The sequence below is a fragment of the Giraffa tippelskirchi genome, chromosome 5, assembly GCF_054371585.1.
Source record: "Giraffa tippelskirchi isolate mGirTip1 chromosome 5, T2T-mGirTip1v1.2.pri, whole genome shotgun sequence".
NCBI lineage: Eukaryota > Metazoa > Chordata > Mammalia > Artiodactyla > Giraffidae > Giraffa > Giraffa tippelskirchi.
Window position 1 is genome coordinate 155,717,001 of NC_137279.1, and position 17,606 is coordinate 155,734,606.

At 45.1% G+C, this 17,606-nt stretch overlaps 1 protein-coding gene across 12 annotated transcripts in view; it reads left to right on the forward strand.

The window, feature by feature from the left end:
* The window catches only part of JAK1 (Janus kinase 1), a 149,457-nt gene that overhangs the window by 112,054 nt on the left and 19,797 nt on the right, over positions 1 to 17,606 (forward strand). For all 12 annotated transcript variants that reach the window (XR_014052677.1, XR_014052676.1, XR_014052675.1 and 9 more), the window contains 4 exons: positions 608 to 793; positions 4,957 to 5,114; positions 7,000 to 7,123; positions 9,369 to 9,555. Coding sequence is in view for 9 of the 12 variants with exons in the window: in XM_081486545.1 (XP_081342671.1) it covers positions 608 to 793; positions 4,957 to 5,114; positions 7,000 to 7,123; positions 9,369 to 9,555 (655 nt within the window). In the remaining 3 variants the exon portion in view is untranslated. The remainder of the gene's footprint in view (positions 1 to 607; positions 794 to 4,956; positions 5,115 to 6,999; positions 7,124 to 9,368; positions 9,556 to 17,606) is intronic.

Here is a 17,606-nt window from a genome sequence, read left to right on the forward strand (position 1 = left end):
CTCTAAGAACTCTGTGAAGACATAAGATCTCTGTTTTATGGATGGGTAAATGGAGGCTCAAAGAGATGACCTAACTAGTTAAGTAACTGGCAGAGTCAGGATGTTATCCAAATCTCTAGTCTCCAAGACTCTGCTACACAAAATATGTAAGCTTGTGCAGACACGTATGACTCCCTAAGTTATCCAAGCATGGGATTCATACCTGCTCTTGAAAATTCCAACTTGATTATGGCTGTTGAGTCAAGACAATCAGCGGTAGATTCTAAAAGGAGAAATCCCATGCTCTGCTGGGGGGCCCTGATTTGTAGATGTGTGTCTAGTAGGCAGTTGTTTCCGTTCCTGAGTTTGCTCGTACATTATAGATTATGTGAAGAGTTTAGTCAGTGTGTCCATTAAGGTCTTTTCCAAGCGTAGGGTCCTAAGAATCCCTGGTGGGACCTGAATAAGCCCATGGGTGCTGACTCTCCCAGTTCCTCCATCAGTCGAGGCACTCTGGCTTTCTCCTGCTTGGCTGCAAGGCCCTATGTTGTTTTGCCAGGAGAAAATGAGAAATGCCAATAGAAAAAGAGAAAACTGGCTTCACTCTGTTGCTTATGCGTTTTATCAGATTGTTCCTGTTGAAAAGGAAAAAAACAAACTGAAACGGAAAAAACTGGAAAATAAACACAAGAAGGATGAGGAAAAAAACAAAATCCGAGAAGAGTGGAACAATTTTTCTTACTTCCCTGAGATCACTCACATTGTAATCAAGGAGTCTGTGGTCAGCATTAATAAACAGGACAACAAAAAAATGGTAAGTTTCCTCCAGAAGTGATTCGGCCTGGGTTTGGTGCTGGGGGGAGGGGAATTTGCTGAGGACAGTTATGCAGCACGTGCTCTTCAGGGTTCCTGTCCCCAAGAGAAAATCTTGTGATCATCTTATTTAAGCCAAAAAGTCCCGTTGCTGACATTGACATTATCAGTGTCTGTTTTTAAGTTACCTGGGTACATTCTAGTGCTGTTCTTTGTTCTTCAAATGAAGATAGGATTTGTTACCCTCCCAAAGATATTTCAGCATCAATATTCAGTTCACAAAAATTAGTGGATTTGAAAAAAAATTTGGTGAGTGAGGGTCAGCGTTTTCTCCCAAGGGCTCCTGCACGGCCCCTCTGCTGAGTTGGGTGGGTCACCTGGGATGAGGTCAGTGGGAAGCCCCGCTTTGCACTTGAGTGGACTTTTGGGCCGGTGGCTGTGGCCACGTGACAGACCTCGTCATGGTGTCAGGCACACCCAAGTGACTCTCGGACAGAGGAAGGAGTATTCAACTTCACTTCCTCTTTTCTGGTATCACTTGAGGACATGATCTAGACAGGCAGGCCAGTTTGGCAGGGGAAGTGGGAGCCCAGCCAAAACAAACATGTTTGTGTCAGGGAAGTTACGGCCGACTGCTCGTGGAAAGGACAGGATGGTGAGACACAGTGCTCCATGCAGTGGAGGTAGTCACCTAGGGAAGTACCATGTTTTGCCTAAAATTGGCAAATTTTACTGTGTCAAAATCCTAACACTCAGTGCTGGGAAAGAATCTGGTGATGCAGTTTAGGACAAGTGGCCATCCTTTTATATCTAGAGTAATTAGTCTTTTGGGTATGCCTTTTGGGAAAGCAGTTTGATTTGTTATTGTTTAGTCGCTTAGTCACGTCAAGCTCTTCACAACCCCGTGGACTGCAGCACGTCATGCTTCTCTGTTCTTCACTATCTCCCAGAGTTTGCTCAGACTCATGTCCCTTGAGTCGATGCCATCCAACCATCTCATCAACCTTCTCCTCCCGCCCTCAGTCTTTTTCCAGCATCAGAGTCTTTTCCAGTGAGTCAGCTCTTCTCATCAGGTGGCCAAAGTATTGGAGCTTCAGTATCAGTCCTTCCAGTCAGGGTTGATTTTCTTTAGGATTGACTAGTTTGATCTCCTCGATGTCCAAGATAACATGTATTAAAAGGCTTAAAAATATCTACATATCTCTCCATTCAGGAAATGAGGATCTGTGTTTTAGAAACAGTGAGATGCAGGCAGTGGTCGATGAATGAGAATGTTTATCCCAGCAGTATTTACAGGGTGAAAAATGCTGAAACTAATCTGCATATATGATTATAGGAAAATGAGAAAATACAACTCATCTGAGTAGTAGAATATTATGTAAACAAATTGCTGAAATTTTAAAAATCTGGAAGAATGCTTCATAAATGGAAAAAAGCAGAATATGCAACTTAATGGAACCAATTTTAAAAAGTTTAAAACATGCATATGCTCTTAGGGAAATAATCAAATATTAACAACTATTTTTTTATGATGGTATTATGAGTGATTTTAACTTTTCATTCTTCCCATCCTCCCTTTTGTAAAATAAAGATACATTGATTGCCTAAGAAAGCTATAGTAAAAATGTGATGGAAGACATAGAAGAGCCCAGATAGATGTTAGTGGAGACATGGAAAATGGCAAGAGGGATAAAACAGAAATAAATGCTATTTATTCAGCATTTTTGGAGAAGGAAATGGCAACCCACTCCAGTATTCTTGCCTGGAGAATCCCGTGGACAGAGGGGCCTGGTGGTCTGCTGTCCATAGCATCACACAGAGTTGGACACAACTGAAGTGACTTAGCATGCATGAATGCATTGAAGAAGGAAATGGCAACCCACTCCAGTATTATTGCCTGGAAAATCCCAGGGAGGAAGGAGCCTGGTGGGCTGCTGTCTATGGGGTCGCACAGAGTTGGGCACGACTGAAGCAATTTAGCAGCAGCAGCAGCAGCATTCAGCGTGTTATAGATATTAAGTCATTTTGTCAGGATTTTGGCTCCACTTCCAGTGGGGAATCTGAGACTTCGGGAGAGCTGTAGAAACTTGCTCAGGGTCAGCCCCAGCCTGTACTGATTTGGGTTCCAAGGTGTCCTCTCCCCCAGGGACTCTGTAGTGAGGGAGAGCTTGGCACATCTGTGGTCTGGCTGTTCAACATGGCCAAACCCTGGAGATGTGGCCAAGAAGAAGGAACAGCAGCCAGTGGATGCAGGCTTTGAGAGCCTTCCCTGACCTGTCCTAGCTGACAGAGTCAAGGGCAGCACCCAGATGGTGCACCTGTTGTCTAGGCCAGGGTTCACCCTGGCCGGCAGCTCTGTGCCAAGCTACAGTGCTTGTGGGGATGGGGGAGGGAAGGAAAAACCCCATACTCGATCTCCTCATTACTTTTTCTTTTACAAATAGGAGGCCTGCTATGTGCCAGGTACTTCCTGTTGTAAAGGCTTTGCAAATACCAACTCTTTTCATTTTCTTATTGACTGTATGAGGTGGGTATTTTATTATTCCCATTTTATGAAGGAGGAATCTGAGGCATAAAAAAGCTAAATAACTCATCCAAGGTCATACAACTGTGACATTAAATCTTTTGAAATTGCCGATATTTGATAATTTTTGACAAAAAATGATGATTACATATGCCTAAATGTACATAGAGACACTGAGATTTGAACCCAGATAAACTGGCTCCTGAAGCTGGTGGGTTAACCCTGCGTGATGCTTTTTGTTATTTATCTCATTCCCCCATCCCTTCCCAACCGTGGGATTTCCAAGCTGTATTTTGGTTGCCACTTTCAGGAAAGCATGATGCTACCATGTTATCAAATCACATCTTGATTTATCTCTTCTGTCTGCATCTTCTTGACATTTCCCCTTTCTATTCAGACTTCTGCTTTCAGAGGACTTAAGCACTTACACGGTTTCATTTGTATGTGATTGGGTGAAGGGCTACCCAAGCCAGACTGTCTTGCATTTGCTTTTGGGGGCTCTGCAGGGAGATGCTGGGTCACACCTGAAAGGAAGCGCACTTAGCACAGAGCCTCCTTCCTGGATCACCATTCCTATGGTAGTCCTGCCCTCTCTTGGCCTCCTTGGCTTACAACCCCAAAGCACCTTTCCTTTGACATTATAGCTAATTCTCATTATAAGCCCTTTACCTCCATTCTTCTGGTTGCTTATATCCCTCTCCCCTTACCCCTTCATTGGTCTCGTCTCTGCTTTTCTCTGCCACCAGCCTTTTCTTTCTCCATTGTTATGGAAAGAGTGTTATACTCAAGTGTCATTTTGCCCTTCTCTTAAGGCTCCAGTGTATGTTAATGTTAGTATTTCTGTGAGCCAAAGCTCTAAATCATGGCTTTACATACCTTCCTTCATCAGATGTTCTTGGTTGACCCCACAGTTCCACTCAAATAAATGCTCATCTCTGCTCAGGGTTATAAGATTAAGACAAAAACCTCACCTGTCTTCACCTCTGAGCATTTTTCTTCCTTCCATGAAAACTCCCTCCCTCCTCCTCTTCTCTTTTGCCTTTGCCTCTGCTGCTGTGAGTAAGACTGCGCCTCCTCCAGACCCTCAGAGATCCCTGGATTTAATCTCACCTCATCATTGTGTCTTGGACCATTCCTGAACTAAAATCCAGAGTTTCACCTTTTGAGCCAGCTCTGGATGGGGTGAAGCACCTGTGCCTCTTTCTTTTTCTATAATCAGGAATAATGTGTAGTGCCAGGATCAGGGTACCACCTGCACACCCTCTGCTCTTCCCACCTCAACTCTTTTACGTCATTGCCACCTTGAATCAGCCTTCCTCTTCCATCTGGTCCCAGGGGGCAGCTTCTCCATGGTCACATGTCTCCCACACAGCTGCCTGTCCCCTGCTCCCCCCACATACACTATTCCTCATCCAAAAAAGGTTTGAGGTAATAAATGAAAGAGTGTGGTGAACAGTCAGAATCATTTATACATGGAAGGGTGCACTTACTGTCAACAAAAGGAGCTTCCCTGTGGGGTCATGCATCCTCCATTGTGTTAAACATGAGTATCTTCTCACTGGGTACCTGCCCAGAGAGTCAGCTGCTGCTAGAGATGGCAGGCGTGTGATGTAACCATAGGTATTTCTGCTCTCTTGCAGGAACTAAAGCTCTCTTCCCACGAGGAGGCCTTGTCCTTTGTGTCCCTGGTGGACGGCTACTTCCGGCTCACGGCAGATGCCCATCACTACCTCTGCACTGACGTGGCCCCCCCATTGATCGTCCACAACATACAGAATGGCTGTCATGGTCCAATCTGGTTGGTTCGATAACTTTTCCAGTTACCTTTGATGTGAAAAGAACAAAGAGATGGGGGGGAGTGTGGCCTTCTCAGGCATGGGCGTCATCGAGCATTAGGCTGAGCACTTCCTTGGTGCCCTTGACTGTCCCTGCTGTCCTGGCCAGACCTTCCCGTCACCTCTTCTCCCTTATGTGGGTGTCCTCACAGTGGAACCCCTCACCTCTCCATAGCTGACCCAGAAGTGCCACACATCCTAACTCCTTGCTATGCCAAACGCTCTGGGTGATTCGAGAAAGATAGCACACAGATCTCAACAGAAGATGGTATAGGGAGAAATGGAATCCCAAGTGGGCTTGTCCTCCGGTGCCAGGTGCACAGTGAGGGTGACCAAGCCTTAGTGCTGGAAGGGGCTTTGCTGGGTGTCTTATCCCACCTGCATCTCAGACACCTCTGGTGATGGCGTCCCTAGTGCTTCACAAGGCAGTGAGAAGCTTGGAGCTCTGCAGACTTGCTCACCTTCCTGGTAGGGAGTTGAGGTCTGCCTCCCTGTAAGTTCTGTCTACTCATCTTAGTTCTGCCGTTTGGAGCGGTAGGAATTCAACTTCCTCTTATCCATGACCGTCCTTCAGGCAAAGGAACACAGCTGCTGTGTTTCTTCTGAGTCTCTTCCAGACCACAGTGTATCTGAGGAAGCACCTCTTCGGCCACCTTTTGCACAAAGCGATCCCCACCATCTTGGTGATCCAGGTGCCTTATGGACTGGCAGTTTGTCAGTGGTGTGGTCCCGGCTTGGAGAGGCTCACACACACACACACAATTGCAGAGCAAGGGCTGAGCTTTATAATCAAGCATGGCCCTCAGATATCCCGGCTAAGCGTCAGGATAAGTTAAACGTCAGGGCTGTGGCACCTGCTTCTCCTCTTAGACTGGAAAGCCCTCCGTCCCGAGTCCACACAGCCACCACTTCCTTCAAGGTCACTCAAATGTCACCTTATTGGTGAAGTCTTCCCTGACCACCTTATATAAAATAATGACACCTCTTCCCCCTCTGTACCCCACCCTCCCTGACTCCTTCACTCTGCTTTATTTGTTTTCAGTGGCGTTTATTACCTCTTGCCACGTTAAGTTTATGTACTTTGATTCTGTCTGCTTGCCCTTATCACCCAATGACTGGAGCCCTTCGCGCCTTTCTAACACATGTTGACCACACAGCCCCCTTACCAGCACTCAGTGAGCAGAACTCACTGGATGTAGTAACCTCATGTGTGGATTTATTTAGCAGCTGTTTGTTCACTGCCTTCTCTGTGCAAGACTCTTCCATCCTGGGGACACAGGAGTGTCGGACAGGCATGTTTTCTACTCACAACTTTTCAGATCTCATTGATTTCTTTATTCAGTGTTTATTTCTCAGTTATTCACTTATCTATTGATAAGTGATATGATAAGCTGCTATGAGCCAGGCATGCTCTGGTTATTGTGCATACAGCAACGAACAGAACAGCCCCAAATTCCTGCTTTCCCGAGGCTCATGTTCTAGTTGTGCAGCCTGGGATGGTGGTGGAGGGACCCCTACCACAGCATCAAGGCAGCTCCATGTCCCAGCCTTGGGGGAGCTCTTCTGGCTAGAGTGCAGACAGTGTGTGTGCGGAAGTCGGAGATGGGTGGGCTCAGGGCCTGGGGCAATGGGCTGAGCCCCCTTCTCAACCTTGGAGACCTGATCTGTTTTGAGGCTTCTCAGCACCTCAGCCTGCCTCATGTCTTATACAGGAGAGGACGTGAGGACCGAGGACAGATAATACAAGGGGACATCAGACTTGAGGCAGCTGAGGGAAGTAGACGTCCCGTGGGGTTTGGAGTGCTTCTGTTTGGTGTGAGCTCTCTTTCTTTGCCTCTCTCCTTCTAGCACAGAATATGCCATCAATAAGTTGCGGCAAGAAGGAAGTGAGGAGGGGATGTACGTGCTGCGGTGGAGCTGCACCGACTTTGACAACATCCTCATGACTGTCACCTGCTTTGAAAAATCTGAGGTGAGGGGACACCAGCTCGGGCCACATGCGGCCTCATCCAGGAGCTTCCGCAGCGAGGACCACCCTTGCGGGTGGGAGTAGAAAGGCCTGGGCCTCTGAGGAACCCCCGCAGTTCTGACATGGGCCGTCTGCACTCCAGAAGGAGCCCACTTCCAGGCAACCGACCCCTTTGTCCTCAAGACCCTTTGTTTCTTCCTTCAGGGGACCCGTGGCGGGGTTCTCTGTGCTCTGGAAGGTGGAATGTGGCCAGAAAACTAGCTCACACTAAACACCCGGTGGCTTAGAGTAGTTTATTTTATACTTGGTGCCATCGCCATCACAGACCCAGAGCTCTGTCTGTCTGTGGCATTCACTGGTACAAACCAGCGCCAATAAGACCTACTGGAAACCTGGCCTAACACAGTTTTCCCCAGATGGTAGCTGCAGGCATTTTACCAGACAAATTGCTGTCCTGCGTTTTAACAAGATTTCTGTTAATGACTCAGGTGTGGTTGGAAGCTGGGAATGATGTGAGAGAAATCCTAGTATTTTGGCTCAGGTAGAAGCCGAATTCCTGACTTGGCCTCACTAAACCACAGCAGTGCTTTGTAATTCATGTACATTTTTTAAAAATACAAGGAATGGACTACTTTAAAAGAGAGAGTTATACAGAATTAGTCCAGATAAATACACTAGTGTTGACTGGGTTCACCGTGAGCTGGGAGACCTGAGGTGGGGGAGGGGCTGGCAGGGTAAGAGTCAGTGTATGAGTGTACTGCAGGCCTCAGACATGGGAGGAAAAGTATAGGACAATCCCTGGGGCTAGACTCAGGAGTGGAGGAGGAAGTGGTGGAAGGAACCCAGTGCTGCCAGAGTCCTGGGTGAAGTCTCGAGGGGCCACTGCTTGCCTGGGGTGCTCCTGGACACCGCAGCCTTGGGGCTGATACAAGTGCAGTGGCTCAGCACCTGGCAGGCCTGTTGCCTTGGCAGGATTCCTTTCTTCTGCATTCAGTCGGTCTTTGGAGGAAGTTTTATGTTTTTACCAGGGATGGGAGCATGAGACGGCCCAGCTGCTTTTGGAGGTGGAATTGACCTGTGCTGTACTGAGAATGTCAGTGATTCAGTCTCATGGCCTATCTGGTGTCAGGTTACCTGGGGAAAACAGGAATTAGAGATAGGGTCACTCCTGCTGTTTGTTTCAGCTAAGCTGACATTGTGCTGAGCACTTTACCTGTATATTCTCATTTAAGCCTTACTATAGCCCTATGAGATAGGTTGCATTATCCCCATTGTACAGATGAAGAAACTGAGGCATCAAGATGTTAAATATCTTGTCTTAGTTTACACCGTAAGCAGATCTTTCTGGCCCTCATTCTAACCACGAAAATAGTGTTCGTTGTACAAAAGTTTTCATGAAGGAAAGCTTCTGCTGTAACTTCCTCTCTGGGGCACCATGCAACCCGGAAGCGAGACCAGACAGCTGTCTCCCACCTCCCCACAGGTTCTTAGAAGAGCTCAGTTTGAGAGAGTTCCTGGATACATTTTGCTGTAGTACTTATTTCATATGTAATAATATTTGCCAACCTCTATAAAGTGCTTGGTGTGCTATGCTTAGTCGTGTCTGACTCTTTGTGATCCCATAGACTGTAGCCAGCCATGCTCCTCTTGTCCATGGGAATTCTCCAGGCAAGAATACTGGAGTCAATTGCCACGCCCTCCTCCAGAGGATCTTCCCAACCCAGGTCTCCCACATTGCAGGTGGATTCTTTACCTCTGAGCCACCAGGAAAGCCCCTATAAAGTGCTTGCTTTTTTACATGCACCTTGCCACATAACCATAGCCACAGTGCTGAGGTTGGTGTTTTCATGGAGTTCATTTTAAGTGCCAAAATGAAGTGATGCTCTTGTGGAAATCATTGCTATGTGAGACTGTTTCCCTGGTGTTATTAATAACTCCCATTTGTCAGCATCTTCTCATGGATCTCCTTTATTAGATATTATTTCTAATATTTCTAATATTGTTATTATTAGATAATATTATATATTATTAGATAATATTTACCTTTATTAGATATTATTTCATTTACATATAATAAGCTTTTCATTTCTAAATAACTTGAGATTTACAGAAATGTTACAGAGGTAGTATGGAGCTTCTGTTTGCCCTCCACCTAGTTTCTCCTATTGTTAACATCATACATACCCAGGAGAGGTGTGCCTGACCCCTTTTAAAACAAATTCTTTCTGATCATTTTCCTAAATGGCAGGTGCTGGGTATCCAGAAACAGTTCAAGAACTTTCAGATCGAGGTGCAGAAGGGCCGCTACAGCCTGCATGGCTCGGACCGCAGCTTCCCGAGCCTTGGGGACCTCATGAGCCACCTAAAGAAGCAGATCCTGCGCACAGACAACATCAGCTTTGTGTTGAAGCGCTGCTGCCAGCCCAAGCCCCGAGGTCAGTCTCTCCAAGCCAGAGGCAGGCTGCATCCCCTCGCCATCGTCCAAGACCCAGACCAACCGAAAGGTGCTGGGCACTTTGAAGAAAATGGTCCTTCCCCCACAACTTCAAAGTGTTTTTCATTGAGTTTTGTTACATGTCTGTCCCTGGTTCAGATCCTTTTCCTCGGATGTCAGCATTTTCTATAGAAAAGACATACACCTTTTCTCAGTGTCTCAGTTAAGCTGCAGAAAGAGGCATGTTTAGGATTAATAAGCAAGAATTTTTTTTCTTCCTTTAGATAAAATGCCTGAGAGTTCCCCTGTCAGTGGTTTATCAGTCTGTCTGAGAAATGGTCCTGGCACATCTTCTGTGGGCCAAGGACTATGTTAGAGGCACAGAGAAATGCACACAACTCAGCCTCTGTGTCCCAAGGGATTCTAGCCTAATACAAAAAAATGTTACAGGTAAATGAGGCCACTGCAGCATATGATCATCAGCATAACACACACAATATTAGGCCCTGGGGTTGCAGAGGAGAGGATGGTCAAGATCCCTGAGTCACATGGTGTGGATGGCTACACAGAGGAGGTGGATCTTGAGCCAAGTGTTGGACAGTGAGCAGTGTTGCCAGTTAGATAAGGGAATTCCCAGCACGCGTGTGGAGGGCAAAGCAGAAGACAGATGTAGACACTGCAGAAAAGTTGTAGAGGGCTAATGTGTTCGTGACATTGTACAGGAGACAGGGATCAAGACCATCTCCAAGAAAAAGAAATGCAAAAAAGCAAATGGCTGTCTGAGGAGGCCTTACAAATAGCAGTGAAAAGAAGAGAAGTGAAAAGCAAAGGAGAAAAGCAAAGATATACCCATTTGAATGCAGAGTTCCAAAGAATAGCAAGGAGAGCTAAGAAAGCCTTTCTCAGCGATCAGTTGAAAGAAATAGAGGAAAACAATAGAATGGGAAAGACTAGAGATCTCTTCAAGAAAATTAGAGATACCAAGGGAAAATTTCATGCAAAGATGGGCTCAATAAAGGACAGAAATGGTATGGACCTGACAGAAGCAGAAAATATTAAGAAGAGGTGGCAAGAATACACAGAAGAACTGTACAAAAAAGATCTTCACGACCCAGATAATCACGATGGTGTGATCACTCACCTAGAGCCAAACATCCTGGAATGTGAAGTCAAGTGGGCCTTAGAAAGCATCACTACGAACAAAGCTAGTGGAGGTGATGGAATCCCCGTTGAGCTCCTTCAAATCCTAAAAGTTGATGCCGTTAAAGTGCTGCACTCAATATGTCAGCAAATTTGGAAAACAGCAGTGGCCACAGGACTGGAAAAGGTCAGTTTTCATTCCAACCCCAAAGAAAGGCAATGCCAAAGAATGCTCAAACTACTGCACAATTGCACTCATTTCACATGCTAGTAAAGTAATGCTCAAAATTCTCCAAGCCAGGCTTCAGCAGTACGTAAACCATGAACTTCCAGATGTTCAAGCTGGTTTCAGAAAAGTCAGAGGAACCAGAGATCAAATTGCCGACATCCGCTGGATCATTGAAAAAGCAAGAGAGTTCCAGAAAAACATCTATTTCTGCTTTATTGACTATGCCAAAGCCTTTGACTGTGGATCACAATAAACTGGAAAAATTTTGAAACAGATGGGAATACCAGACCACCTGACCTGCCTCTTGAGAAACCTGTATGCAGGTCAGGAAGCAACAGTTAGAATTGAACATGGAACAACAGACTGGTTCCAAGTAAGAAAAGGAGTACGTCAAGGCTGTATATTGTCACCCTGCTTATTTAACTTATATGCAGAGTACATTGTGAGAAACGCTGGGCTGGATGAAGCACGAGCTAGAATCAAGATTGACGGGAGAAATATCAATAACCTCAGACATGCAGATGGCACCACTCTTATGGCAGAAAGTGAAGAAGAACTAAAGAGCCTCTTGATGAAACTAAAAGAGGAGAGTGAAAAAGTTGGCTTAAAGCTCAACATTCAGAAAACTAAGAACATGGCATCCGGTCCCATCACTTCATGGCAAATAGATGGGGAAACAGTGGAAACGGGCTGACTTTATTTTTCTGGGCTCCAAAATCACTGCAGATGGTAATTGCAGCCATGAAATTAAAAGATGCTTACTCTTAGAAGGAAAGCTATGACCAACCTAGACAGCATATTGAAAAGCAGAGACATTACTTTGTCAACAAAGGTCCATCTAGTCAAGGCTGTGGTTTTCCCAGTAGTCACGTATGGATGTGGGAGTTGGAGTATAAAGAAAGCTGAGTGCCAAAGAATTGATGTGTTTGAAGTGTGGTGTTGGAGAAGACTCTTGAGAGTCCCTTGGGCTGCAAGGAGATCCAACCAGTCCATCCTAAAGGAGATCAGTCCTCGGTGTTTATTGGAAGGACTGATGTTGAAGCTGAAACTCCAGTACTTTGGCCACCTGATGCAAAGAGCTTAGTCATTTGAAAAGACCCTGATGATTGGAAAGATTGAGGGCAGAGGAGAAGGGGACGACTGAGGATGAGATGGTTGGATGGCATCTCCGACTCAATGGACACAAGTTTGGGTAGGCTCCGAGAGTTGGTGATGGACAGGGAGGCCTGGCGTGCTGTGGTTCATGGGGTTGCAAAGAGTCGGACACGACTGAGCAACTGAACTGAAGTGAACTGAATGTGTTCAGTGCGCTTAGAAAGAAGGGAGCAGGAGGCGAAGAGTACAGAGACTCAGGATCATCTGAGGCCTTGGTTGCCACACCGTGGAACTGAACTTTATTGTGCAGGCAGTGAGGAGTTGTGGGTGGATCACAGGGTGAAGTGGATAGAAGAGGCGAGGAACCCGGCCGCTTTTATTATCAATTTTTATTGTAGTAAGTTTGCTTTACAGTGCTGTGTTAGCTTCTACTGCATAGCAAAATATACATATATCCCCTTGCTATTTTTTTGAAATTGAGTTATTGTTGATTTACAATGTTGTGTTTCTGATGTACAGCAAAGTGATTCACATATCTGTATATTTTTTTCAGATTCTTTTCCATTATAGTTTATTACAAGATGCTTAATATAGTGCCATGTAGGACTTTGTTTATCTATTTTTATATATAGTAGTTTGTATCTGCTAATTTCAAATTCCTAATTTATCCTGACGTGCACTCCGTTTCCTTTTGGTAAGCATGTTTGTCTTCTGTGTTTGTGAGTCTGTTTCTGTTTTAGAAATAAGTTCATTCCATATAAAAGTGATCATATGATTTTTGTCTTTCTCGGAGAAGGCAATGGCACCCCACTCCAGTACTCTTGCCTGGAAAATCCCATGGACGGAGGAGCCTGGTGGGCTACAGTCCATGGGGTCGCTAAGAGTCGGACACGACTGAGCGACTTCACTTTCACTTTTCCCTTTCATGCACTGGAGAAGGAAATGGCAATCCACTCCAGTATTCTTGCCTGGAGAATCCCAGGGACGGTGGAGCCTGATGGGCTGCCGTCTATGGGGTCGCACAGAGTCGGACACGACTGAAGCGACTTAGCAGCAGCAGCAGTTTGATATACTTCATTTAGTCTGATAATCTCTAGGGCCATCCATGTTGCTGCAAATGGCATTATTTCATACTTTTTATGATTGAATAATATTCCATTGTGTATGTGTATATCAGACATACATGGTGTGTGGGTGTTTATATATATTTATATATGTCTCTCTCTGTTGCACATCTTCTTTATCCATTCATCTGTCAGTGGACATTTAGGTTGTCTCCATGTTTTACTGAGATATGTTCCCTCTCTATCCATTTTGAATGGATGTTAAATTTTATCAAATGCTTTTTCTGCACCTATTGAGGTGATCATATGGTTTTTGTCTTTTCTTTTGTTGATGTGGTATATCACATAAATTGATTTGTGTTTGTTGAACCATTCTTGTGACCCTGAGATGAATCCATCTCAATCATGGTGTGTGATCCTCTTTATGTGTTGCTGAATTACGTTTGCTAGTATTTTATTGAGGGGTTTTGCATCTGTATTCATTAGAGATACTGGCCTATAATTTTCTTTCTTGCTGTTGTGTTTGTCTGGTTTTAGTATCAGGAGGATGGTGGCTTCATAAAATGAATTTGGGAGTGTTCCCTCCTCTTGAGTCTTTTGAAAGAGTTTGAGAAGGATCGATGTAAGTTTTTCTTTGTATGTTTGGTAGGATTCCCCAGTGATGGCTCTTTTTTAAGCCCCATCGACAGTGTCATTGATGTCCTGCTGGTAGATTCATCACCTCTTAGAATGTGAGAACTGGAAGGACACATAGGGGTACTTGATCAGTGTCCCATCTTATAGGAGAGAAAACAGATCTGGAGATGTGAAGTGGGTCTCTTTGAAGGCCATTGTCAAAGGGGTTTTGAGTGCCAGGTCTATCCCCAGTGCCAGATCCCTTGAGTACCAATTATTTTGATGTTTCTTTGCCACACAGTATTGCCCTGCATATGTCAGGTCACTTTCTTAGGAGGAGTCAGGCCTTAAGGAAAGGGCAGCACAGTTGTTCCTGAGGACCCAGCAAGCATGGTCAAAGATACTCTCAGTTGAGGTCAGTTGCTCAGTCATGTTTGAATATTTGTGACCCTGTGGACTGCAGCACTCCAGGCTTCCCTGTTCATCACCAACTCCCAGAGCCTACTCAAACTCAGGTCCATCGCATCAGTGATGCCATCCAACCATCTCATCCTCTATCATCCTCTTCTCCTCCTGCCTTCAATCTTTCCCAGCATCAGGGTCTTTTCCAATGAGATAGTTCTTTGTATCAGGTAGCCAAAGTATTGGAGTTTCAGCTTTAGCATCAGTCCTTCCAATGAATATTCAGAACTGATTTCCTTTAGGATGGACTGGTTGGATCTCCTTGCAGTCCAAGGGACTCTCAGGAGTCTTCTCCAACACCACACTTCAAAAGCATCAATTCTTTGGCACTCAGCCTTCTTTATAGTCCCAACTCTCACATCCATACATGACTACTGGAAAAACCATAGCTTTGACTAGACGAACCTTTGTTGGTCAAATAATGTCTTTGCTTTTTAATATGCTGTCTCGGTTGGTCATAGCTTTTCTTCCAAGGAGTAAGCGTCTTTTAATTTCATGACTGCAATCACCATCTGCAGTGATTTTGGAGCCCAGAAAAATAAAGTCAGCTACTGTTTCCACTGTTCCCCCATCTATTTGCCATGAAGTGATGGGACCGGATGCCATGATCTTAGTTTTCTGAATGTTGAGTTTTAAGCCAACTTGTTTACTCTCCTCTTTTACTTTTATCAAGAGGCTCTTTAGTTCTTTGCTTTCGGCCTTAAGGATGGTGTTACCTGTGTATCTGAAGCTATTGTTATTTCTCCCAGCAATCTTGATTCCAGCTTGTGCTCAATCAAGTGTGGCATTTTGCATGATGTACTCTGCATATAAGTTAAATAAGCAGGGTGACAATATACAGCCTTGATGTACTCCTTTCCAGATTTGGAACCAGTCTGTTGTTCCATGTCCAACTCTAACTGTTACTTCTTGACCTGCATACAGATTTCTCAAGAGGCAGGTAAGGTGGTCTGGTATTCCTATCTCTTACAGAACTTTCCACAGTTTATTGTGACCCACACAGTCAAAGGCTTTGGCATAGTCAATAAAGCAGAAGTAGATGTTTTTCTGGAACTGTCTTGCTTTTTTGATGATCCAGCGGATGTTGGCAATTTAGTCTCTGGTTCCTCTGCCTTTTCTAAAACCAGCTTGAACATCTGGAAGTTCATGGTTCACGTACTGTTGAAGCCTGGCTTGGAGAATTTTCAGCATTACTTTTCTAGTGTGTGAGACGAGTGCAATTGTGCAGTAGTTTGAGCATTCTTTGGCATTGCCTTTCTTTGGGATTGGAATGAAAACTGACCTTTTCCAGTCCTGTGGCCACTGCTGAGTTTTCCAAATTTGCTGGCATATTGAGTGCAGCACTTTAATGGCATCAACTTTTAGGATTTGAAATATCTTAACTGGAATTCCATCACCTCCACTAGCTTTGTTTGTAGTGATGCTTCCTAAGGCCCCCTTGACTTGGCATTTCAGGATGTCTGGCTCTAGGTGAGTGATCACACTATTGTGGTTATCTGGGTTATGAAGTTCTTTTTTGTATAGTTCTTCTGTGTATTCTTGCCACCTCTTCTTAATATCTTCTGCTTCTGTTTGTTCCATACCATTTCTGTCCTTTATTGTGCTCATCTTTGCATGAAATGTTCCTTTGGTATCTCTGATTTTCTTGAAGAGATCTCTAGTCTGTCTTTTAACGGAGTGCGTCTGTGAGTCTTTACATTTGGGTGGGCAGAGGAAGCAACACCAACACGAAAAGGGGCCTGGGTGCTTGATATTTGAATTGCTTTTTGGTCTCCTAGCGAGGCACTGTCATTGAACTTGGTGAAAGAGGAAGGACTTGTGTGCTTGTTGATCAGATAGGGTTTCCTGCCAGCCTGGGGGTGTAACTTGCAGCCTTTGTTTTTGTGCTTGAAGATACTCTGCAAAGGTAAAAACACATCTGCCACTTGACTGTGAGACCTCAGGGTGAACTATAACCTTAGAGCCCAGCAACCCTATTCACTCGCATAATCTCTCCTTCCAGATATGAGAGGCAGTTTTCACTTTCCTAGGGATTAGTGACGGAGAAGCAATGGCGGCTCACTCAAGTGTTCTTGCCTGGAGAATCCCTGGGTCGACGGAGCCTGGTGGGCTGCCGTCTATGGGGTCGCACAGAGTCGGACACGACTGAAGCGACTTAGCAGCAGCAGGGATTAGTGGGTTCAGGCTGAGGAAGTGGAGAGCAGCAGGCCTGGGAAGCAAGAAGGTGGCAGCATGTTGGAGATGGGGATGTGATTTCTCTGCTGGAATTAGCTGGGGAGGCTTCTGGTGTAGTTGCCACCCTCACTGGAAACTGGTGGCTGTGGCAGAAGCACAGGAACAGGATTGAACCCTTCTCACGGCTTCTGTTGAGGCTTCTGGAACACTGCACTGAATGTAATGTTCAGTGTTTGTCTCTCTACTTGATTATAAACTCTTAAGACAGGATCTGGGTCTCACTACAATGATTCATGGGAGAGGCAGCACCCAGAACAGAATGGCACTCCCTCATGTCTGTCGGTGAATAGTTACAGCAGTAGCTACCACATTGGTGTGTACCTACTAGTCCCAAGCATTTTATCTGCGTTTTTAAGTTAGCTCTTTGTAGCTATTATAAAGATGAGGAAATTGAGGATCAGAGATGTTCACTGACTTGTTCAAAATCACACAACTGGTCGTATTGCTAGTGGTTACACTGAGAGTAGCAGTTAAAAAAAAAACAGTAGCAGTAAATAATAATGGTGATGATAATGGCTGCTGTCATCTACTATCATGTGAGTAATTCTTAAGTTTACCAGGCACCGTTTGAGGGTCTTTCATGGTTTAAGTTATTTAATCTTCATAATAATCCATAGTATGTTGTTATCCATTATACTCACCCAAGATTGCTTCGATAGTTAGAGGAGGCATTGGAACTTGAACTCACGTTTTCTGACTCCAATCACAGTGATCTTTCCCCTATATCACACCCTCTGCAGAGTTACAAGTGCAGTTACCAGCCCAAGACTCTGGGGTGAGGGTCAGTTCTCCTGGCCTTGGGGGTGGGTGCTGTGGCGGGTAGAGTGAGACTATGCGGTATGTGGGTGGCTTTTCCACATAGGCCCTCAGAAGCCTCTGTCTTCCCTCCGCCACCTGCAAATTAGAGAAGTGGCGAAATTGTGAAAACTGAAGAGAGTGTCATTTTGAGTTTCTCAGTGCCTCAGCTCTTCTGAACACAGGCTTCCGATGGCCAGACCCCAGCCTGGGTTTCACACTTAAATGCACCCAAGAAACCTCATGGAATAAAGAAAATCAGGTGGCCACTCAGAATGAGTGTGATAGTCAAGAAAGTACTTCTCTTGTGCATTGCCCAGTCCTGCTGCCCCTCTCCAGGTCTGAGGGTGACCGTATTAAGAGATGGGGAACTGTTGACCAGTCATCGCTGATTCTCTCATGTTCTCATCCGTGCAG